At 40.2% G+C, this 24,579-nt stretch overlaps 1 protein-coding gene across 1 annotated transcript; it reads left to right on the top strand.

Annotated features, from left to right (window-relative positions):
• Nucleotides 1–273: 273 nt before the first annotated feature.
• On the top strand, nucleotides 274–24,254 carry T265_00153 (hypothetical protein; the record flags this gene model as incomplete). The annotated part of the gene is made up of 10 exons (XM_009163810.1): nucleotides 274–336; nucleotides 384–530; nucleotides 567–733; nucleotides 6,911–7,121; nucleotides 10,127–10,312; nucleotides 16,549–16,623; nucleotides 17,909–18,134; nucleotides 18,821–19,003; nucleotides 19,430–19,833; nucleotides 23,023–24,254. 10 exons carry the CDS (start codon nucleotides 274–276, stop codon nucleotides 24,037–24,039), a joined length of 2,679 nt encoding a protein of 892 aa, XP_009162074.1.
• Nucleotides 24,255–24,579: the final 325 nt, after the last annotated feature.

The raw sequence follows: 24,579 nt of genomic DNA, 5'->3' as shown, positions 1-24,579 counted from the left end.
CGATGCTTGACGCTCATTGCTCCCCATCAAACTCACCTGGGCTGAGGCAAACTCGTTTCACCTACTTCAGCACCGATGTCAATTTGCCGCGTCCTAAAAGAGGAGAGGCTTCGTGGACTGTAACGCGAATGGAATTGTCACAACCAAGGCCACGCAATAAGCCAATCCACGTTTGCGAACGTGAACTAAGTATTGTTTGAATGCGTGTATTGATGATTGTACAGGAGGTTGCACTTATGAAATCATCACCGCAGTTTTATCCAGTTATCGCACATGGATGATAAACGTGGCCGACAGCCTGCGAAACTGAGCCAGCTTCTGGAGACATTTTATGCGGTGGGTTTGGCGAGACTGAGCAAGTTATTCATTAGTTCGACCCAAAGTATACCGGGCACTTGAGAAAATGTGATATTCTACCTGCACTACATAATCTGGGCTGCAAAGTTAACGAGGAGGAAGTAACTGATGCATTGAAATCTGCAGAGATAGAAGAAGAAACAGAGGAACTAACGTTGAACGATTTTAAACGTGTAAGATTGCAACTTATATCAATAGGCCTGCTGCAGATTTACCAAGAAGTGTGCAAACACGATCCAAGACGATCAACTATTGAGAACGTTGCGCCTAAAGCTACATTGTATCAGTATGGCGCAGCAGGAGGGAACGTTGAAGATGATACGCTCCACAGTGTTAGCGAAGAGGAACAGATAGCCTTCTCTAGTTGGATTGAAAGGTGAGTCCGGGCCAAACTTTAATATTCTAACGCGACGAGGAATTTGAAGGATGATAAGGAATGTGGTTGCTATTTTCCATTTGATTCGGAGGGAGGAGATCTTTACGAAAAATGCAGTGATGGCGTACTTTTATGGTGAGTTTTTCGATGAAATAGTTTGTAATACGTGACTGAGTCATTTGTACTGGATGGAAGGACTCTGTTCGCTTTAGACTAAGGTTATGTTTTACTGAAATAATTTTGAGCCGACATGTATACGGTGGAATTTTATCGGTTTTAAAGCCGGTGGATAGCATTAATTATTTAATATCGTTCACTATTCTTGTGTGCTTGGTGATGATGGCGAATGACGTGGAGTTTCGTCGCAACACCCGTTTAAATTTGCTACAATACCGGCCATGTTTACAATCAGTGTGGACCATCGGTGGGTGAAAATTACTTGTCTGCACAATGCTTGTCTGACTGAGAGACGTGAGGAAAATCAGGCAAATATATAGCTTACGAACGGAAACAATTTAATGATCGAGAAATAAAGGAGAGCTCACAAGTAAATGCTGGCTACAGGAGAAATAATCAAGCGAATAATAGGGATCAGGTAAAAGCCTACGTATGCCAAAAATTTACGGTAAAAAACTGCAATGACTGGCATAAAAAATATTTACAAGTTGAAGAAAAGCGTCCATGTCTTGTGCTCCAGGAGTATATTTGTTTGTAACAGTTGTGATAGTAGCCAAAAAGTGCTGTTTCAAAGGCGATCTTAAAACTTGTCTGCACAATGCTTGTCTGACTGAGAGACGTGAGGAAAATCAGGCAAATATATAGCTTACGAACGGAAACAATTTAATGATCGAGAAATAAAGGAGAGCTCACAAGTAAATGCTGGCTACAGGAGAAATAATCAAGCGAATAATAGGGATCAGGTAAAAGCCTACGTATGCCAAAAATTTACGGTAAAAAACTGCAATGACTGGCATAAAAAATATTTACAAGTTGAAGAAAAGCGTCCATGTCTTGTGCTCCAGGAGTATATTTGTTTGTAACAGTTGTGATAGTAGCCAAAAAGTGGTGTTTCAAAGGCGATCTTAAACTTGGAGGATGGCAGCATCAAAATTTGTTTCTGAAAAGGTAGCAGAATAAGGTGTTATTTCCATGACTAATATTCTGTTCGGACAAAGAATGAATGGGAAAACCGTATAGGAGTTTGACAAGCTCTAAAGTTTATAGCTATAAACCACAGGCCGAACATGTATGGAAAGTACCTCTTTGCAGTTAAAAAATTTAATCCAGGATAAGAAGCAATTCTACACCATCGTATATTTTTGGGTTTAAACTTAATCCGTCTTGAAAATCTATAGCCGTACGATTGAGATAGACTTAGCGTTAGCCATGTCTGACGCCTGAAGCATAACTAGTATATGGGGAAAATTTTGGACACGAGTCCTTGTGCATCCACAATGCCACCGTAATTATGGGCTTCAAGATGTCAGACACTGTGTGAAATGGAAGGAGCATTGTCACTACAACACAGCAATTACGCGCAGCTACACAGAAGCCAGTTGTGGTCAAATGGCCATCAATGGTATCGATAAACGTTGTTGTGGAGGTATAATGGGACACGATTTAGTACAGCGCAACTACTGAATGATACCATCCACTATTTCTTTGCAGTATATACCCCTTGCATACTCACAGCATTTACTAAGTCCATTTAATACAAAGCCCAGGTTGGTTAAAAGTTAAAACATCACCGAAAGCTAAAACACTGAGTGCGAAAAACGACAGAGATAAACTCTAGTGCAAGAAAAAAATGTTAATCACAAAAAAAAACAAGAATTAAAAGTTCAGTAATACATGACAACAAAAGGGCCGAGTATAAGTAATCATATTAAGATATTAACAGACGCATTAGAAACATAATCAAAGCCTGAATGTTCTGGAAACCCACGCATTTTGTTGAGGTGCAGACCAGTTTTGAGTAGTTTTTAAAGTGACTGATGACTGGCTGAATTCATTTAAGAGGAACCATCGGTTAAGTTACAGAAATATGTATGCTAACACAAATAGCAGAACTAAAGGCAAACATCAGTTTACAGACATGAAACCTACGTAAGAATAAATGCCAAAGCATGTGTTAGTCTTATTGGATAGTAATTTTAAAGATAACCTCTATTAAGAACATTACTGATAGAATGTAGGACGATACTTTAGGTTAGTAGAAAACTGGCAGTAACAGACCTCCAGACAAGTAGTTCTTTACATCAGCGTTTTTTCAACCAGACTGGATAATACCACTTCGCTCATTGCAGGCAGACTACATCTGTTTGCCTACTTTAGTACTGTCAGTGTCTTGCCCATACAACAGCAGTTACTTTCGGAACACTAAAAAAAACATAAAAAAGGCAATAGGCTACCGTTGCGCTTTCAATTTGTGGATTTTTAAAAGATGCACTGGCAGTACAGAGCTGTTGAAAGTGGGTGTAATGTAATAGGACTCATGAAGGTAGCAGAAAATTTATGCAACTTTTAAAAAGCAGCTAACATTTTGGACTGTGAGGCGTAAAGTTGAAAGCTTTCTTAGCTAGAGGAAAGAAAAGATTCATCCATTAGTTATTGACAACATAAGGAGAGCATTATTACCGCTACTAAAAGGTATATGAAACTACGACTACAGTTCAATAAGAATCTGCTTTTGTCCATTATGTTACAGTTTGTGTAGGTTTTCTGACGCAAAACCCAGATTGCTCCTCTTAGATGCTACTTGGTAACCACTGACAATAGAGCAAAATAAAAACTGCGCAAAAAACAAAATTTCTCATTGACCCGGATGAACGAAATGACTGTCGGCTAAAATTTAAAATGATAAGCAATGCTAAAATTCCGAGCTTATGGCGATAGATTCTGAAAGTGTAAAATACACAAGATGTCTATATGTCTTAGTTCACATCCAAACCCGTGTGGAGGACAGACAGATCAAGAGATTTATGATTCCACAAGTTTTTAAGGAAGACTTCAAAATTTATATATTAACGCTGCTTTGATTGAAAAAGGCCACCATTGTTCTGGGGACAATTCAGGCATCACACATGGATATACTCCTTATACCGAGACCAAAATTCAAGAGCTCAACCTTTGAGGAAGACATAAAACTAGTCACAATATCAAAAGTGCTGCATGTTGTTCTGCATTGCATCAATGTTTAAGAGCTTTAAAAAGGATTTCAATTTCATCTTCTGTTTTGTGATTAAATGGTGAGAACTCTCAAACTTACGTGCAAAAATGACCCATTACTCACTTACTCACACAAGTATAAACTAAGGAAGTTAAGTGTCTTGCTGCTTAAAATCAGTCAGATTTTGTAACGTACAGAGGCAGATTAAATCAGATTTTTTCGTAGAGGATCTGATGCAGTTGTACTTGTAAAATCCGATGTGCTCCTGAGACCAACGGATTTGAGTGAAAAAATAACCACCATAAATAAAAAGCATAACTAATCTCTTAATTTTTTTAGATAACTCAAGAAATAAGGGGTAAGGTAACCATTTAAACTGACATTTAGGGAAAACAAAATTTTCTATTATGAGTGTACGACGCTGAGTTCAGATTGACGTAGGATACTATTATTGACTGTTATTTATTTTTTACAGCCCTTTGCCTTATTCCTTTTCTAGCTCAACAACATTCAGGAAGTAGTTAGTGTATGGCATCACAGGGGCGATAACAAGTAAGATGGATTACTGATTTATGGAAGGAATATTTAGTTACCGGAAACAGCTATTTGAATTAAAACAGTCTCTAGACAGAGGAGTAAATGACTATCGAATCATTATGCATTTTAGATTTTATAATGTAAATATTTTACGCGTCATACCAAAAGTAAATAGAAACACCAGCTCTGTCATCTAAGAATAAAAACAACAAAGAAAACAGACATAATTTTACTTCAACTAGAGCCGAACTCAGTAAGAAATAGGCAATTTTCGCATACCTCTAATACAAAAGGCTGTAATAACTGATGAAAGCTTTACAGGAAAGGCACAGAATACATACATCAGTGTTGCGAACTCAGTAAGAAATAGGCAATTTTCGCTTACCTCTAGTACAAAAGGCTGTAATACCTGATGAAAGCTTCACAGAAAAGGCACATAATACATACATTAGTGTTAATATGATACGACATACAGTTAACCAGATATTTATAAACTTAAATATATAATTTGAATATTGAGTAGAGAAGGCGAGATCATCCATATATATGCTCTTTCTCTCTATATATATGTATACGGATATATACGGATATGACAGGTCCGTCACCCATTATGGCTAATCACACGCCCCCTAAGTTAAACCGCTGCATTCAAGGCAACGTTTAACTATTGAACACACGTTTGTCTCAGAATCGCAAGCCTGCCTCTGGAACACGAATTCTGGAAAAGATCTGTGAAATGAGTGACGACATTTCAGACTCAAAGCTCTGGCTTTGAATAGTGGAAAAACAAGACCATTCAGAATGGGCGAATACTTGTACTCTACCACTCAGAAAACCCTCGACTACTTCAAAGATTAATAAGTGTATACGTGGAAATGTTTTTTTTGTATAACCAAAAACCTTTTTAAAAAATGTTGTCTGCTTATTTCTGACAATTTAGTTGCTCCACAAGGGTAGGAGGCAGGTAGGAAAGTGTCATGTAATCAGATATTAAGAGGACCAAAGCATAGCGCGTACACACAAAACCTGACATTTTTTATCATATATTTGTAAAGTAAGCATCTAGGTGTGCAAGGTTGGGCACCTTGTGTAGGTCGCCTGGGTTTGCACAAGTTTACATCAGGCATAACCAGCCTAATGCAAGACATTTATACTAGTATCAAAGCCACTGTGATAAGTTCTAAAACTAAAATAGGGAAAATTAGTCAAGTGAAGTAAGATAGACTACAAAATGCGAAAGCAAAAAGAGGGAGGAAGAGTTAAAGCGCTTTAATGGAATTTTGCACCCAATTTTATACCGCAGAAAATGATGCTACAAGAATCAAAGAGAGACCGTTTCACCCATTTCCACCAAGGTTATCAATCCAGAACACGCATATCTGAACCTAGTCTCTAATTTGGAGAACAAAGTCAATGAAATAAAATGACGGATAAAACTAAAGGAAACGTTTTCACTGCCTCTTGTGTAAATAAACTGGCCTGTTACTAAAAATCTCATGGTTTGTAAAGTTGAAGATATTCAAGTATAAATCAAAGTTCAAATCACCCTGATGGCCCAGAGGCAGAAAGCAGTTGAAATTAACAGGAGCTATAGCAAAATTCACCATAGTAGAATTTTTAGTGTGCTGCAACGCAGTTTAAATGATGTAACTGTTGAACAAGTTATTAAATTTCGTCCGTGGTTAGTACACCTGGGTGCTTCGAAAGTGTTTCAACAAACAACTAAATTTAAAAAAAGACCAAGTGCCCAAATTCACCGTGAAACACATTACGAAATCTTGTCTTATGTTATTTAGAACAAACAAAATGTAACACAACTGAAAACCCGCAAAAAAAAACAAATTGGAGAGATTCAGTAAGATAGCAAACGTGAATCACCTTAGTTACAACAACTTAGGTTCTTAATGTCCACCAAGCGGTCACAGTTGCACGTTTGCTATACCACACACCGTGGCATGGTACAAGGTCTAGTCGAAAATTGCGATTTTTGGCGTGCAAAGTTTTAAGTAACACGGGAAGTGATGCCACCTACGTGGTCCGAGGGAGATCAAGTCTTGAAGGGATTTTTCACCCGAGAAGTGTTAAACCGAACCAGACTTCAGAAAAAGGAGGGGAAGCAAGCAGAATGAGCACCATAAAGCATGAGTAGGTAGCCATACTGAGAGCTGTCTGTTTTCTTGACGCACTTGCTACTATGGGATTTTAAACAGTGACGTATTCAAAGAGAAAGAAATAATAAGCCACCAGAAGTGTGTGCGGCTGAAGAACTATCAGACTGTCACAAATTTCTGTCACTGTTGAGGTCTTTTTTGTGCACAAGTGAAGCAGTAGCGTATCTGATAATGTTCCGGTTCGTAATGATGGTATTTATGCTACCTCCATCACTTTACTGGGTCGCTCTCTTCAGATGCTCTCTGCTTGCGGCTGGGTTTAAAGTAACATCTCCCAAACAATGCCTTCCTGTTTCGTAGCAAAATCATAAACTGTTCCGTTCCTGGAACGATTGATCCACGAGCTCTGAACAAAAGCGAGCATCCAACGACCTTCCAAATGCACGAAAATATTACCCTGGCCCTGAACAGTGCACGCGCAATCGGATGCAATGTTGTAAATATTGGTGCCGGAGATATACTCAATGGAACAAAACACTTACTGTTGGGTCTGTTGTGGCAAGTCATTAAGGTGAGTCAACAGTATTTATATTCGTCATAATGTGAAGGTTTTTGGGCCTTCTTGATATAATGCGCATCCCGAATAACATTTGAAACGGTTGGATGAACGTAGTGAATATTGGTTCTGTGGGACCTATTTAGCCCCGGATGTTGCAGGAGATTACCCCATTCTGAGGTTTAAAATAAAGGACTAGGTACTTAAAAAGGCTGTATTTTATAAAAATCATCAAAGGTAATATATCATCCCACACTAGGACATTTGCATTCCATAAAACCTTGAAGCGGGATAGCCGATGGAGTTTTCTAGTACTGCTTTCATGTTTCCATTTAATACAAAGGTTTTTTTGTAATCTCAGTAAATAAAAACTAAAAGTTTCGAGCGCACACCATTTACCAGAGTGTTTTACACCCCTATGACTCTGGGGAAGCACATTGTGTTTCAAATCAACCATTAACGACCACAAGGACATTTAACCTCTCACCGTTATTCACCTATCCCTCATTCAGGGCTACCATCGGGGATGATTTAAATTGTCATTCCTTTGGGATCGTTTTTGTTGTGTTTTCATCTGTTTATTTCTTCAAATTAAAAACACGCATATCTGCAGAGTGGAGCGATTTATCTATCCTTCAGGTTACATTTTGAATAAAGTCACCGAAAAATGCGAAGGGTTTGGATGTCCCGCAACACAGCTGCAATAAGAACATTCGTTAAATTTTTTTCGGGAATAAATAAGGAAAGTGTTGTCACAAGAATCAGGTTTCTTCAGAAGATTAGGGTGGAAGTTGCCAAAAAGGCATTATCATCAAATAACTGAATTGGTCTAGTTAAACGATGTACAAATATCTGTAGATATTTATATTCAACTAAACACTCAGGATTGGCACATTTAGGAAAACTGTAACAAACAAAGTGGTCAGTTGTGATTTTCCGACAAACTTTTCAGAGAAGGCAGCACGCTGTATGCTTTTGAGTAGCTTTGTTTGCTAGAACAGAAATAGTAGAACAATATATATGGATGATTTCGAAAAGGTGTTAGATGACCAATCGAATTTTGATGGACTGTAGATGCATTTTTCGCAAGCTGGTATACAAATATGCATGAATGTAGTAATGAGCCGTACCAAGGCTATTGCGGTTCAAAACACCCTGTCGTTAGTGGGTGACTAACTAAATAATGATACAAATGTGACGTCACAAAACAACTTGTATACAAGTTATTCAGCAGTAACACAGCAGTGGACAACCCTAGTATAGCAAAACAATTGTGGTTAGTGGTCAGTACACAAATATATTCATTTCAATACCTTAATTTGTGGGTAAGCTTAAACTAGGTTGCTAACTGACTTTCGTTACGGCCACTTTTAGGGGGCACTATTCAGACAGAAGTACAAATCAAATCTTATTACGCCAAGAACTACGAACCAGTCGGCACAGTCATTTTGAGAATGACAGTCGGTACTGGAGTGTTACCTGAGCTAGGATGTATTCGTGAAAAGCTGGATCTTCCTAAAGCTTCATTGTGGTGATATTCTGGGAGTTGTTTTGTAATATTGTGCAGTACACCTTGCTGCTATTTCGCTTTGCTTCAACCAAGTCTTTTAAATGTTTTTTTGACGATGGCAGACTATTAACAAATGTTGTGTTTTGTGTGGAACACTTAGTTCTGTTGGGTTCTAATGGACTAACATAACGGGGTTTAAGATTCACACCACAGCGACTGGTGGCCGAGGCGGTGGAAATCGCCAAGCATCCCAGTGTGAATAGAATAGAGGGGTGGAACTTGCAAACGTGTGGAGAGAGGTCTTAGATCAGCCGAGATGACACGGGGCGCCGTGCAATTATCAGCGAAATGTCCTGGGTCCAAAAGTGCAAAATCTAAGTAGAGCTAGATCCAATTAACCACCCCAACCCCATCCCCTAAACCAATTGTCCCAGCACCCTTGGACGAACACAGGTGAACGAAATCTGTGAACGACCCCAAGAGGAATTTTCCATCACGGTGTCCTAGACTGAAGAAGCAGGGACGAAAATATCCGGGTTCATTATAAAGACGAACCCACCCCTAACCAATCTATCGTAAATCTTAGTCATTCCCACTAATCAATAAACAGGAACATCAGACTGAACAACAAACACTGATCAAGTCACTAATCATAAGAAAACTCACACATTGGTTCCCTGACTGCCTTAAGGCCCAATGAACCTACTTACTTACTCACTTGGTCTGACGAAGTTTTTGCGTCAAAAGCGAAAATTTGCCCAGCAATAAATCCACCGATTGTTTACCAAACCTTTATGAAACGAGGACTTACATAACATTATTATCTTCATTGTTTTATTCCTGAAGAAGGTCACTGGTGTAACCATCGGTGAGTTAACGCTGTGTTACACCATTCACAATGTGGTTTAGAATTGTTTAAACATTTATTTTGATAGACGTAATTACTTCTGTTCATTCATTGAAAAAATACCAGATTGGATCGAAGGAATATTCAGATTAGTATATAATACTGCAGGAGAGAAAATGAACTAAGACTTTAACAAGCAGTTTACCAAAAAAACCATGTACCGCATGGTTTAAACGGTCTTCAGGGATGAGCTGGGTATCATAATAAACCACACAAAGCACAAGAAACTCTGACTCTCTTTCCTTCGCGAAATGCAATACGCTAAAATACCGGAGGGTGCTTTTGTGTCCAGGTATGCATCGTTTTGTACTATCGCGATCAGACCTATGAGTAAGGCGATGAATAAAATAAATAGAGAACATCAAACGGATTTTTGTGTTACCGTTTTTGCATGTTGCACGAAAAACCAACTTTACCGCTGCTCAGTTGACAAGGTGGCGTTGCTGCACTCCATGAATTCTGAATGAGCCTTCTCTAGATGTGTTTCCGCTTGATTATATATTCAGCTGCACAATTACAGTTTGATGCAAGGTCCACAAGGGTCAAATTTAGGGAAACCTTACTTTGTCATATATAGCAGCGAATGCTTTCTGGCTATTTTAGATTGGGCTTTTGAAGCAGATCAATGTTGTGGCTCATGCGGAATTGGCCACCTTGCTTGAAGGAGAAGAAACCATATCAGAATTTGCAAAGTTGTCACCTGAAGATATACTCATTCGATGGGTGAATTACCACTTGAAAGGAACTGAGAGCGATGCGAGAATGCACAACTTTACTGCTGACGTTCGAGTATGTTCCTAAAGTGTATGCGCCACCAGCCTTTTTAAGCCCATATTATCCTGCTGTTTAGCTACTTACCAAAAGTGTTTGTTGTATGAACCCAGCAGTTTCCAAAGAGTGGAACTGATAATATCCCGTGTAGAACAAATCGATTTATAAAAGTTCAATGAACCATTCCGTTGTGAATTGTTCCTATCTGAACCAGACTAGGTAAGTTTCAGGGTGTAATCTTTCAATTAGAAATTTGAGTCCAGACGAGAATACCTATATGAGATGATTAAAACTAGCGTGTTTAATATTCAGCTCTATTCAAAGAGTTTAATTCATGTGTAATCCGCATTTATCGCAGATAAAAAGTGCATCAAAATTCTACGTCCTTCTGGTGTTAATAACGTTCTCTTTCGAAGACAAATGACGTTAGGCTCAATGTGTTTGCGAATAACGTTCCCAATGGGCATCTGGCAGCCCATAAGTGGGCATCTGGATTAGTCTGGTATCTTTTTGGATTTTGATACTCACACCGCTTCCAAGTTGGGAAAAAGCATAAAGCGCTTTGTAGAGTTTGATAACCTTATATTGCAGGGTGAGGCTAACACTCACACCCTCAGAATATTCGTATCGCTCATAACTTTTAGCCCAAAGAAAAATCGCTGAGCATGTAGGCTTCTATGCATATGGAAAATTAGCTAAACGGAGCTCTTTACTTAATGGATGTGGGCGACCATTTGTCTGGTGCTAAATTAGTAGATCCTTGAGGTTATACTAACTAAAAGCTCTAAATGGTTTCTAATGGATGTTTTTTAAGAAACAAATTGAGGATATGCTTCAAGTGCTGTTCTTTTAACAAAGGTGTGTTCTAAACCTTGTGTCAAGGGCCATATTTGTCGAATTTCTTGAGAACAGCATGGCCTACAAAAAAACAAGAAGCAGAACAACTTTTTAAATGCATTTATGTAGCTCTGAGCCGAATTTGTGGGAGGGCCTGGAGTTTGGCAGGTATGTATTGCATCAAGTTCGATTCGTGTTCCCCCCGGTCTGGAGCCGCATAACCCTTAGAAAACCGAGGAAATCCACCTTAATGGGTTTGAATCTTGGAAACCACCCATCGACTGTAGTTATTTCAAAACGTCTGCATCATGAGTTGCGCAGCACATACTTTGAACAGGTAGTTCGCTCACTGCTTGACATTAGTCTCGTAAAATGTTAAATGTCTAGTTTATTAAGTTTTTCTAACCACCTAATGTGGAACGGGTTAAAAAGGAATTCAAATTTACGGTAACCCAAGGATGTATAATGTATACAGCTTTAAGGCTTTAAGCTCTCCAAAAGTTTGTGATCAAGACACGCGGTGTTTTTTCAGTGTGAGCCCAGTAAAGATAGATTGGGCGTTGAAATCACGTCGAAAAATCCGAGACATTTATTGTTCAAAAGTCCAATAAAGGATTCTTTCGGATAAAAAACGCGCGTGTATTGCCCCCACATTTCTTGTTGCCACCGTAGAAGGCATTCAAACATAACCGTCTCAGTTTGGGTTAATTGTCCAGCTAACCTTGTTAGACTGAGGTACCAAACTCGATGTCCAATGCAGTCCAGTTTAAAACGCATGCTTGGTATCCCTGGCTAGGGCCTATCAGTTTAGGTCAGGGGAAGTAATAATAGCCCACAAACCTTTCGCTAATGACGGCTGAAATTGAATAGGCCGGTATTACAATGACGTTGAAGCTTACCAGTTGTAGTTACAATCGGGTATATGAGGGAAACGGTAACAAAATGCGTCAGAAAGATTTCTTATGTAAGTTAGCTAACTGATCCAAAACTTCAACTGTGAAAATGGCCCAGGACTAATCAGAGTTTAATTTTTCCTCAAACGGATGAGCAAAAAAGTATGCCGCTTAGAGATGCCATGGTTTCTTTCGTCACCCAAAGGTTGCTGTTTCACCAAAACCGTTTTGGGCAGAATTTGGAGAGCTATTAAAGATCATTCGAATGAGGTGTACACCTGTACGCAAACGCCCGTGTGAAAATAATCAACCACCATCAAAATCGGCTTTTTCAACTACGGTGGTTCGGTGGTCCTAGAGCGGTGCACCTTGGGGGTGTGACATATTTTTGCTCTACAGTCCGAAATAGCCATCAGAACTGGGCCCTGCCAGAAGATTTTCGGCACTTCTTTTTTTGAAACTCGGCCCCTAAATGGCATCTTCACACTAAGTTGTAAGCTAATACAATCTTGAAAACTGTAAAGAATGATCATGTCTAGCGAAGCCTTCGTAAAAGCTGACTTAAGTTACATGACCCGATTTAGAATGCGTGAACAATAAGCTTTCTTTGGAACCTAGGCGTTCTTTTATGAAAGTTGGCAAAACTCGTTTCAGACGTGCAGGTTGGTCAACCACAGTTACCACTGCATATGAAGGTAGCTGTCGCCGGAGGACCAATTTTTGCAGAGATTCATCTGGTCGGTTAACCCTGGCATTCGAAACCGGGCCGTATGCTAATCCGATAAAATGCGATGCTGCAGCATCCAAATCACTCGTTGCATTCGTTTTCCAAGCAATAAGGAACGTCGTCCACACTGGATGATATCGCCTTATGCTAATTGTGTGCACACACCACGTGGACGAGTTCCACACACAAAATGACCCCTGTCCACATGGCTGATTTACATTTATCAGTGCAAGCTGGAAACCAGAAAAATCGTTTATTTCATGTGAAGCCTGATGAAGACTTTTGGAAAAGCGTGGTCTATTGGAAAGATCACAGTGAAAGGACAAGTTATGAAAGTCTTCTTATACTTTGCATGGACGGAACACTTGTATACGAGAGTGAATAATGTGAGAACTGATGGTAAGACGAGTAGTTCAAAACCACATCGCAAGTAACTGGTCATCGGAATTTGTAGTTATTTAAAGCAATATGACCAGTGTGTAGTTTAAGACAAAGCATAGTTGCCACTTGACTTTCAGACTTTGAATAACATTATCTTCTACACAATACTTTGTAGTTATCTCAGGCAAGGAATAGACATTCTTCGATCCGCATATATATATATATATACTTTTTGCTGTCGGGATCTCAACCAGCGTTTATGTTGTAGTCACAAACGTAATACACTTGGGAAGCCTGACTCCAAAAAGATAATGAAAGTTAAACAGAGTTATTAGTTGCATCGTGAGAGAAAAGCAGTTCGGAAATGGATCTCCTCGCTGGTAGTCTTCTTATCAGTGGTTAAGACGCGGGCTTACTGACCGGGAGATCTGTGATTTCAACCCAACTCCGGTATCTCATCCGTTCCCGTCTGGGTTTGGTCAACCCGAGGACATCTAGGCCTCGTACTTCTTTTAGGTGGCATAAGAGCCATCCACCAGAAGGTTATTATAGCTGAGCAAATTATTCGAAAGTTTAAAGATATGGACATATCGAATTTTTGTCATAGGATATAAGTGAGTTTCTGGTTGTTGGTCTTTTCCCAAAGACCGGTGTTTAGATTGCGAGAGTTTCTTCGTCAGCTCAGGTTACATCATCAGTGTGGGGTTCACTGGGTTTCCATAACCTTTGATTTGACAGCGCCGATCAACGACGACGAAGAATTCATCCCGGAGAGAGCAAGGTCCTTGTCCATCCAGTGGCGAATCCCAATGGCTCATTTGGTTTCAAAGGTGGATCGTTAAAAAACAATTTGATGATTGTGGCTGTTTAACGGCCTACCATGATCGGTTTCAACAAAGCTTGCACGTGCTGTTGGGAGGCCCTCGGAGGCTCCAGCCAAAATCACGCACAATCATGCAAAGCCATTGTAAAAAGTGACAGGGATCAACAACACTTGGATTGCTCCATCTCTTTTAAGCTCATTTCTAAAATCTTGGTTTGGGTCACCCTGAATTTGGTCTAGAAAACTTGAACAGTCCTACTGGATGAATAGTGCATGACAAGCCAACGTGGTTATTGGATTACTTCCTATGTCAGTAGATGTCCTCTTGATGGTCAAATAGTTTCGGATCGGACGTTAGTAGGGTCAGAAGTACTTCTGTGATTTTATCGGTTGACTTCCTCAGATAGTCCAAGTTACCATATCCGGCGTACGTATAAAATCAGAATACAAATTGCCCGTTATGAACAACCACGCGTTGGTTTGAGGCTATAAGTAACATGGCCCATAAACGCGATCTTGATTTGTTATGTTCGTCTGTTGACCCCATCAGTCATTCTAAATTTCAGGCCAATAATAGAAGTTCCGAATTTATGAGCCATTCAACGAACAAAAAGAACCTCTTCTTGATCTTGAAGATGGCATAAACCAAAGTATGAGCTTACTATGATTATTACCACAATCACAGTCAACATTATCCTTACCACACACATTAAGGCGGATATATTTTCAATAATGACCACTACTATCATCCAAACCATTATTGTCGTACTCATACTCATGACTATTACTTTCACACCGATCGTTAACAACGCGTAATTATTATCCCCATTTCCAGAACTCTCTTCATCGGTAGAACAGTGTGGGGGGGGGGGGCAGCGGGTGTTCAGATGTCCTACACTCATGTCATTTTGTTCACGTAAGACCGTATAACAAACAGAATATAAAAATATTAGGACAATCCATATTCAAATACTTACATAGTCAATATGGATAGGAACTGACGGTACAAACTTCATTAGATTCAATTGACGGCTATACCTTTCAATGAGTACAGCCTACATCGGGTAAATATTGTGAATCACGTTCTGGAAAGTGGACAGCGCCATAAGCCTATCACATGTGGATGTGAAATCCATGTTGTGTGTTAGGATCGGACATTGCTGGTGCTTACCTCCATGTTACAATAGTGGTGCACGTACCTCCAAGGCTCTCCTCATCCAATATTTACCTAGTCTTTCAAGGCATCCAGTTGCATCCTTTGAAAATCTTCGATGATAATATTCTATCCGGATATTACGCTGTGAAGTTTGTGAATAGCGAGCAGGCAACACATTCATCTACAAGCTTACGAGATGTGAAAATGAATGCCATTGCCTATTTCTAAATAAAATCTTTTCTCTCACATAAGATAACTTGGTGGCAACATTGTGGTAGGAGCACTACGGCTGGTGTCGTTCAGTGGGGAAACAACACTAATACTTACTTTAGTTAGTGAGCTAAGCAACCCTAAAGAAATCTGCTTGGAACCTTTGTGAAAGATTGTACATGCAAATCGAGTTGCCTGACACAGCGTGGATCTCACCCGAGCAGAATTGGGGAAGTGGCTGCAAAAACGATATTAGTGGGAATGCCAGAGGTCATTCATGTACTCAAAGAGCAGGGCACTAGATCTGAAGACACTTCCTCTCCAGCTGGGTAAGATAGATATTCTTCATCGGATTGTAGTCACAGAGTTGATGATGCCGATGTTGTAAAGCCCGTTAATGAGGACCTCATTCTGGTGGAGGCATCACTGACAGTCCACCTCTGTCTCAGTAGGAAGGCGATTCACATCAAAACTCTGTTCACACACAATTTTAACCGTTTTCTGAGAGCCAATTTTCATCGTATGTTTCCCTACCGACAGTCCACAGAATACGAAGACCATGATACAACACGGAAAGCACCAATACTTAGCCGATTCCTGACAGACATCTGGTCATTACCAAACGTTCAGATAAGGTTTTTACCACTCCTTTCTGCACTGTCTAATTTCGAAAAATTAATTGTTGATAAAACGGATGTAGGCCAAGTAAAATATGTGGTTGATGGAAACTCGGGGACTGTGAATACCTAATGAGCTCCAATAAGGACGAAACCGGCCGTTAACTCTCGAGGCGTTTCCAGCAGCTGCGTGAGTAGTGTGTCGTTTCTAGACAAGAAATAAGCCATTTTTTCCAAAGCGACTTTTCATCAAGGTTTTGCTTTCAGCCACTGAATTTTCTATAGATATTCGTTCTTCTCCGAGTAGACAGGATATTGTATCGAGGTTTAATGGCGCACTGTCAACTTATATTAGGCTACTTCACTCTTCCAGAATGAAATTTACAAAACCCAAACAGAACAAGTCCGTATATTCGCTGAACAGCCCTGCAGAGTGCCACAGTGTTCGACAGAATGAGACTTTTTACGAACATACCTTCATTATATCGACCCATCCGGGTATATAAAAAAGCCTCTTTCTGATGACCAAGTACTGTCAGCCTTGTTATTGGGACCGAAATAATGCTTACAAACGAGAACCCTCTGAATTTTCCCCATTGTATCTTTTCAGAACTGCGAGGTGTACGCTTACTTGGTGGAGAAGATTGCCCCTCAAGAGAAAAAGCCGTTTATGCATTCAACCAAAGTAAGCTTATTGGTTACGATGCTCCTACGTTAACCTTTCCCTGGTTACACTTGCTGGCCTGTTATAACATCTTAACGGCCCAAAAATAGACTGCTATTAACCTGGTTCTTGTTGAAATGTGTCTGTACAGTCATCCACCGAAATCGGCAGACCACTTTGTTCGAAAGCCAGTCATATGCTCTCCATTCTTTTCTTACCAATAGCATTTCGTAGCTTGGTATTGTCCCGTTATCATTTCTGATATTCTATACATGAGGGGGGAATTTCAACTTTTTCCGATTCTAATCTGACGCTTTGGGTTTCATGTCACGGGTCAAAAGCTTCACCGGGTGTTTTACTTTTTTTGGCCTATCTTCGGATCTTCATTAAATAATCTTTAGATTTTTATCAAGAAGGCCAATGAAGGAGATAGAAGGTCCCTATCCGAGGAAAGTGCAGACTGCGCAACTGTTGTTTATTTTTAGATCCGTACAAGGGTTCAACCTTATATCATATATATATCATATATATCATATCATTATATATCCTTATATCAAAACAATTACGCCTTGAGGTGTAGGTTGGACGCAAACTTCCAAGGATTTGAAGCAGATCATCATCGTCATCATTGACAGCATGACATCAATGCTTAACATTGATGCTTTGCTGATGTACAATTATCTGACGGGGGCGGCCTGAGCTGGCTTGCTCATCAGCTTTCATCAACCGATCGTCTTCCAAAGTTTATGGCCTCCCGTCACCACCATGCGTGATGGTCTTGATCTCAGTGTTAAATCCTTAAGCAAGTGGAGGTGCAACAAATTGGGACGTGAAATTTCAGCCCAATCTTTCTAGTATGAGAGCTTTATTGCATTTCGGGTTTCGTGACCTTGCAGTTGTGGTATCTTATACTGCTCAGAAGACGTAACATTAAACGATAGACGTGTTCAATAGGTACTGAAATCAATAAGGAGGAAAATGTTGTGAATAACATAAGGTAAACTGCCTCTTGACAAACAATTGTCACCCAGAGCTGAAAACTAATTTGAAACCACCTACCACTGAGGTAGTGTATAGTCAAATAGTAAATCTGGTACTCTCAATAATACGCACCCATAATGCAAATTCGCATAGTAGGTCTTCAAAACATTAGTGTGGCGTTTTTAACTTACTAATGTGTATTATATTACTTAACCCACACTGATACGACCATCTGATTAAACATTCTTTACCAGCGCTTCCTCTGCAATGCACTTTTTTATTCTCACGTGAATGCTGCTTGGTTTGTACCTCTTTACCGAAACAGGCAATTCTGGATGCCGTAGATTTAGTTCAGCGAGCAGAAATGGTTCTGCAAAATGCTGAGAAGCTGGACTGTCGTGTTTTCGTCCGTCCGGAGGACATTGTCAGCGGTTCACAGCGGCTAAATTTGGCCTTTCTAGCAAACCTGTTTCATGGATATCCAGCACTGGAAAAACCCACAGAAGTTGAGGAGAAAGTGGCCGAAATTGAAGAGACACGGGAGGAAAAAAGTGAGTGCACAGTTCTCTGCTGTGCGAGGTACCTCGTGCAACAAATTCACGGTAACATTTGTACATCTTTTAATCGAGTTTTTTCACGAATAAAGGTCTGCTGTGTTCCAGCTGCTGATTTGAAATTATCAATCGAATCACTTTTTGGAGTTTCTGACAGCTACAACGTATCGCAGTGGAAACCCAAACTATCTGATTCTGACTTATATATATCAGTTTTGAAGCTGGACTAGTGCATTCTCTATGCCTTCTTCCGAATCATGTATTGTAAGTATGAATAAATATTTTATTTCTATTACTCGTTATCCCTGCTACGAACTGAAAGTTGGGGGTTCCGTACTCACACGGTGAGCATAAACTCTGATTCTATGTATGTTTTTAAGGACTTCACCGCCAGCGAATTTGAAGTGCTCAGGATAGTTTACTTCAAAATGTCTATAACTGGAGACAGAAGGAGCTACCGTTCAGAAATTTCTCGTGAATACGTTCCACTTGGAATGACGAACGTAAGCGGACTTCATTTTTAACTAATTCATATTATTACCCGCTCATATCTCGGAATATGACTGAATAATTAGCACATGAAGCAGGGCTGTTAATTTATCAAGCGATTAGAAAAACGTGTATGTCATTGTCACAATATTCTGATGCTCGAGGAAGAAATCTCAATTCCCTCCCCTGTGCAGCCTACAGGAATTGGATCAACTCAATGGGACTGACAAAAACGGTGAATCACCTATACAGTGATCTGAAAGATGGAATAACTCTTCTCAAGTTGTTTGATCTTGTGAAGAAAAACTCCGTAGATTGGTCCCATGTGCACACGGAACTAGGCCAAGCACCGGCCAAGGCAAATTTTCAGCGCCTCGGTAAGTACTTATGAAGAATATGTTTTGGACAATTTAATTTCACAAAGTCTGTAGTCACCCTGATGTGTACAGTACTCGAACAAACAACAGCATACCTTCAAAGTTATGTATAACTCATTGGCGTTGGGCTAATTTTGGACTAGCCAAAAAACATTAATTTTTATCCACTTACAAATTATAAGTAGTTGAAAATATTCAATAAATTTTGCTGCCATCAATGCTGAAGGATATATAAAAATTGTGGTGAATGCCTCAAAGTGGTTGCTGGATGAGTGTCACTACACAAACCTGGCGATTTATTTCGGCCAACGCTGATATACTTGCTGTACTGCCGAAAATCTCTTTCAAAATTACAGCTCTTTGCTATGTTAATTTCAAACAGAAACTTTGCTTACATTTTATTTCTGCTACTCATTCTAATTCCAGAAAACTGCAATGAAGTCATCAAGCTTGGTCGTGAAGCCGGTTTTAGTCTGGTTGGACTTGGGGGTGATGACATATATGAAGGCAAAAAGACGATGATTTTAGCATTGCTGTGGCAGCTTATGAGAGCCTACACTCTATCCTTATTGACTCGGCTTACACGGGCTAGACCCAAGGTTGTTACCACCAACCTGAGAGGCAATCAGAACTCACCTATTACTGAGACAGAGATTATCGACTGGGCAAATGAGAGGCTGCGACTCAGTGGTAAGACCACGAGAATCTCTAGAGAAATGGGCTTTACAGACCCTAACTTGGCGTCTGGCATGTCGATAATTGATCTAATCGACGCTATTCGGCCTGGCTCAGTGAACTACAACGTTGTGATGCCTGGGAGAACGAAAGCAGTAAGTTGATATGTTCTCTTTTTATATAAGGCCGCTCTACTAGTATTCTTTATAAACTTATCAAGCATTGTTCTGAACACCGTCCAGGACTGCGGACTGGTGTTCATCAGACAGGCGGAGGAAACTCATATACATGCCCCCATCTGGTTGCTCCCCTCGGGCTCTCACACCAGACCACGCTTCCAATGAACGGTTTGCACTGTTGCAAAACTTGTTTTGAACAAGATGTTTACCATTTCGAACATGCATCTAAACAAATGGCGAAAATTCATAACTATTGGTCCAAATATTCAGTGATTTCAGTGAGAGGCTTGATCTTCAGAAAACCCCTGTCTTGGTATTAAATGGTTTAGGCAAAAACTTATCCGACTCTTGATTAGCTCAAACTAAAGAGAGCTCTTTTAACATCTGTGGCAAATCAGACGTAGCAGTCGAAGAAGATGTAGGTAAGAGATTTGGGTCGTCCGTAATCATGAATAGCTGCAGAGACAGGTAACTTCCACTGTTCACAGTAGTCAGACAGATGTGTAGAATAATCGGCAACTGGGTGAAGCCAAATTTCACCAGTCGCAAAGACTTGGGATAGCATCCAGAACTTGAGTTTGTGGGAAGAGGTCCTAGGAGTTTGGAGTAACAGAACGCGCAGTTTATTTTACTTCCAAAACCATTCATTGTTAACCCATTGGTTATCTCATTCAAGGGCAGCATGAAGTGCAGGGTTTGCTTAGTTTTTGTCTGTTTTCTCGATGTGAAGAATTCAAAACCTGTAGTTGTTTTATGCGAATACCCAAAGCAACAGAACGTTTATATACTAAAGCTGAAAGAATTATTTAATAACGGCTAAAATGGCATTTTAATTCTGGACGGGTGAGAAGATATCACCGCAAAATGGACAGGAACGTCAAAGTTGAAGGAGCGGTTATTCAGTCTGCCGGGAAATAAAAGAGGAATTCTCTATTTAAACATAATAGACGAATGGAAACAAACCAAACAGTAGACTACCCAATAATGGCTTCATACAAAAACTTTGACATAAAACTTTAGACATAAAATCGTGAAGCTTTGAACAAACTATTCAACTTAAAAAATCGTTCGGAAAAGCCGGATTTTCTGTTCTACCGAACCTGATTGGGCCTCAGTTGTAGATGGGTTGCTAATGACACATAGAACCTTTTACACGTGGAGTTATCGGATTCAGAAGCACTAAAGTTTTACCTTTAAAAAGAAGAATCTGACTCGTTTCATATTATTCCTACCTACGTTTTTTTAACTAAAATGTCGCTCTGAATTTGGAATCAGTGTATGTTGAGAAGTCAGGAAGCGTTATACAACTGTTTCTTCCTGGTTGAGAATCATCGCTCTGGCGCGTACTACTAATCACTGGGTATATGCCATAGAGCAATGAATGACTCTATATCCCTTTAGAAAACAACCTTACTGCAGTGCTAATCAGTCACTGCAGCAAGCGAATGGGTAAAACGTTTTACTATCAACCGAAAATTTGCAGGTCCAAATTTTCCTGGAGGTTTTCGAGATGTGTAGTAAGCTATCAGCTACGGAGCAAAAATACAGAGCTTTATATTTCTCCAAGATTCTTGACTTTATTTGAATGATGAAACTCGAACTTACGATCTAAGATCTTCAAACAATTCTAGATGCCAAATATTTTGGTCGATAGTAACCAGACGACAGCGCCTATTTGATGGGTTCCAAGATGGTCAAATTCGGTAGTCAGACATGTGGGTGGTCTGTTTTGACAAGAAAACAAATCGTGATATCTGGAAAAATTTGTGAAAGACGTTCAGTTGAGGGATATAACAAAAAAGAGACTCAGCTGTAATTCAGCCGAGTCTCCTTTGAAACCTAATGAGTTTTGGTTTAAGAGGAACATAAAGCTGACTCAAATTCGGGGACTGCACTACCTAATTAGAAGGAAAAAACTTATCGTGATACATCACGGAGCTTTCAGAAGCCGTATGTGTAGTGGGCCTTTAGCCGAAATTCGTCAATACCAGGTTACGTCAACGAGGTGAAACATGGCTGAAGGGAGAGAAGTGGGTGAGTCCAGTTGTACACTGCCATCACAGAAGAACGAAAGTGCCGTGTACCCTACAGTCTGTGAACTTTTTCTGGAATAAGGCTTTCAACGAAATCATTTTGTTTGCAGGCAGCAAATCTTCGACTTTAAACATTTTTTACTGAGAGTGAGTGGATCCACGCATGTGTGCAAGGGATTTCTTGTGCGGACCATTTGATTTAAGTTAAAGTTTTTAAATTAGTTCCTTGGCTTTTTGACAGGCCAGAGTACAGCACAATAAAACTGACTTGCATAAGCGAGCGTAACGACGATAAGTTTGAGTTTGATAGAAAAGCGTCAAAAATTTATACATCACAATCGAGTAGCCTATGTAAACAACGTTTATGTGGAATTTTAATTGAACATGTAATCATTTTCAGTATTTGTGGATGGCGGCTTGTTCATCTGTAACACCCTTTCGGGGCCTACATACCATGCCACGCAAAGGAGACACTAGGGATGGGATACTGCCAGGTTGCCCAAGCCTAGACACGGAAGTGGAGATGCAGAGGTCAAGTTCGAACCACGCACCTTCTTGTCAGTAAACTCGCGTTCTAACCACTTGGGCCGTCTTGCGGGTAAACGAGGCGGGGCTAATGATAACATGGCATAACAAGCGCTGACTATTAGTGAGTGATTTGAAACATTTGTTTCGAAGAATCCGGTAGGAATTTTTTGTGGAGCTTTAGGCTTGTGTTTTAGCAACGGTGGTGTTTAACCGAATAGTACCAGGGCTTACCAAAACAGTCGGATGTAAAGTAATTAATTCAACAACATGTATGCTCCTGATAATAAGTGCAGAAATATTTTTTCATTAGCTTCGAAATGAAAGCCCAGTAAAGGACAAAAGAGTAATTCATTTCTAAGGCAAGCAGCTGGTCTCTACCCGCATTGAATTCTCGGAAGATTGTGGATAATGAAGAGTCTATAGCCCAGGTGGGAGACGCAGGGACCTCAACGCCGTTATCTCCGTAAGATGTCGACAAGGTTTTCAAAGCAAAAATCAGGTCAAGGTTTACGACTGAACCGATGAACCATTGATTCCTTTTAACATGTACAAACATGTGCCTTACGTAATCCAGACAACTTCTCGGATCCCTTTTCCCTCTCAGGATCAGCTGGCCAATGCGAAATATGCGATTCCACTGGCACGTCGGATCGGTGCAGCCGTCTTCGCCGTTCCAGAGGATATAGTTGAAGTGAAGGCCAAAATGATAATGACCATATTTGCATGTCTGATGATTGCTGATATGGAGTCTTTGGGAAAACGACTAAATGGAGATCACCCACAGAGCAGTAAAGCATTTGATCAACACACTATTTCTAGCTCCCGGCCCGAGGGAAGTTATGAGAGTACCGTTATTGGAAGTTACATGTATTCTTCGGCAAAGTCAGAAAATGACACGACTTTAGATATTGACTCCATTCATTCAAGCCAACCGAATGATGCAAATAGTCCATCGTTCCCGACAGAAAACTCAAGATCATCACCCGAGAAAGTTTACGTTAAAACTTACAGCGTTACGGTGTTAAACTATTCAAACAAACCATACGGCGGCAGTTCAAAACTATTTACCAAAGTGGGAGGCGCAGGGGATTGTGTGGATACTACTGTGACCAGTCGGACTCAAGAAAAGTTGTCAAAAGACTACGATAGCGTTGGAGAGATACGTTCACGGCCGAGGTTTCTTTCTCCGCCGGGAACACGAAGCAGACCATCTACCAAATCACCTGCCGATTCCGACCGGTGCACACAATGGGAATTTGTGGAAAATCTGAAATCCACGAAGAATAACAACCTTTCGAGGTCCATTCCCTCAATAAACATCAGTGATGAAGAGGAAATCATCGATATGTATGATCCGAAACCAGGTGTTCAACGTTGCAAATTAATTGAAGTCCCAGTGACCCGTTCAACGCGTATGAAAGAAAATGACTCTCGTTTAGGATATTGTGTGAAGTTTAACATCCCGGAAGAAAGTAGAAAGACGCATTTTGAGGTACCCGGAGGATACTGTAAGCTAACTGAGGCAAGTGAAGAGCAAGTATCAATTTGGAGACAAGAAACGCATGCACACCGTTCGCATGGGGGTGGGCGTCTTTTCATGGCCACCAAGTGCAAAAAATGAGCAGCAAAAGGCCTACACTCCCACAAATTCTGGTCACTACCAAATCAGTTTATTTTATACTATAGAACTGCGTATAAGGCGACGAGTGATTTAGCCACATTTCCGATTTTCACAATGTTTTTCAGATAAGCCCAATCACTGCGAACGTTTATCCAGTTAGCTGGGAGTTTTCTGGTTTGTTTTATCTTTGTATCATTTCAAATGGTTATTATTTTCAGTACACTACTTACCAATTTTTGGATGCTTTTGTTGTTTAGAAGGACACGTTTAAGGTGCCGATCATTGTTGAATTCCCGTAAAATAAAGGGTGAAACTTTTTAGCGAAATTCGAGCGATGTTTGAAGTGAGATCCACTATATATTTCATTCCTAGAGCAATGCTAAGTTGTGCCGAAAGCCAAAGAGATTTGTACAAGTGTTTTATCCCGGTAGGGAATGATCAGTGATACACAGTTCTTGCATTTCTAGGCACGGTACTACCCGAGGCCTTCCGGTCAAAAGCTGAGCCACGAGGAACTGACCAGCGTTATGCTTAGTCAGA

Source organism: Opisthorchis viverrini (assembly GCF_000715545.1).
Source record: "Opisthorchis viverrini unplaced genomic scaffold opera_v5_1, whole genome shotgun sequence".
NCBI lineage: Eukaryota > Metazoa > Platyhelminthes > Trematoda > Opisthorchiida > Opisthorchiidae > Opisthorchis > Opisthorchis viverrini.
Note: the sequence above shows the minus strand (reverse complement) of the source record. Positions and strands in the feature narration are given on the sequence as shown.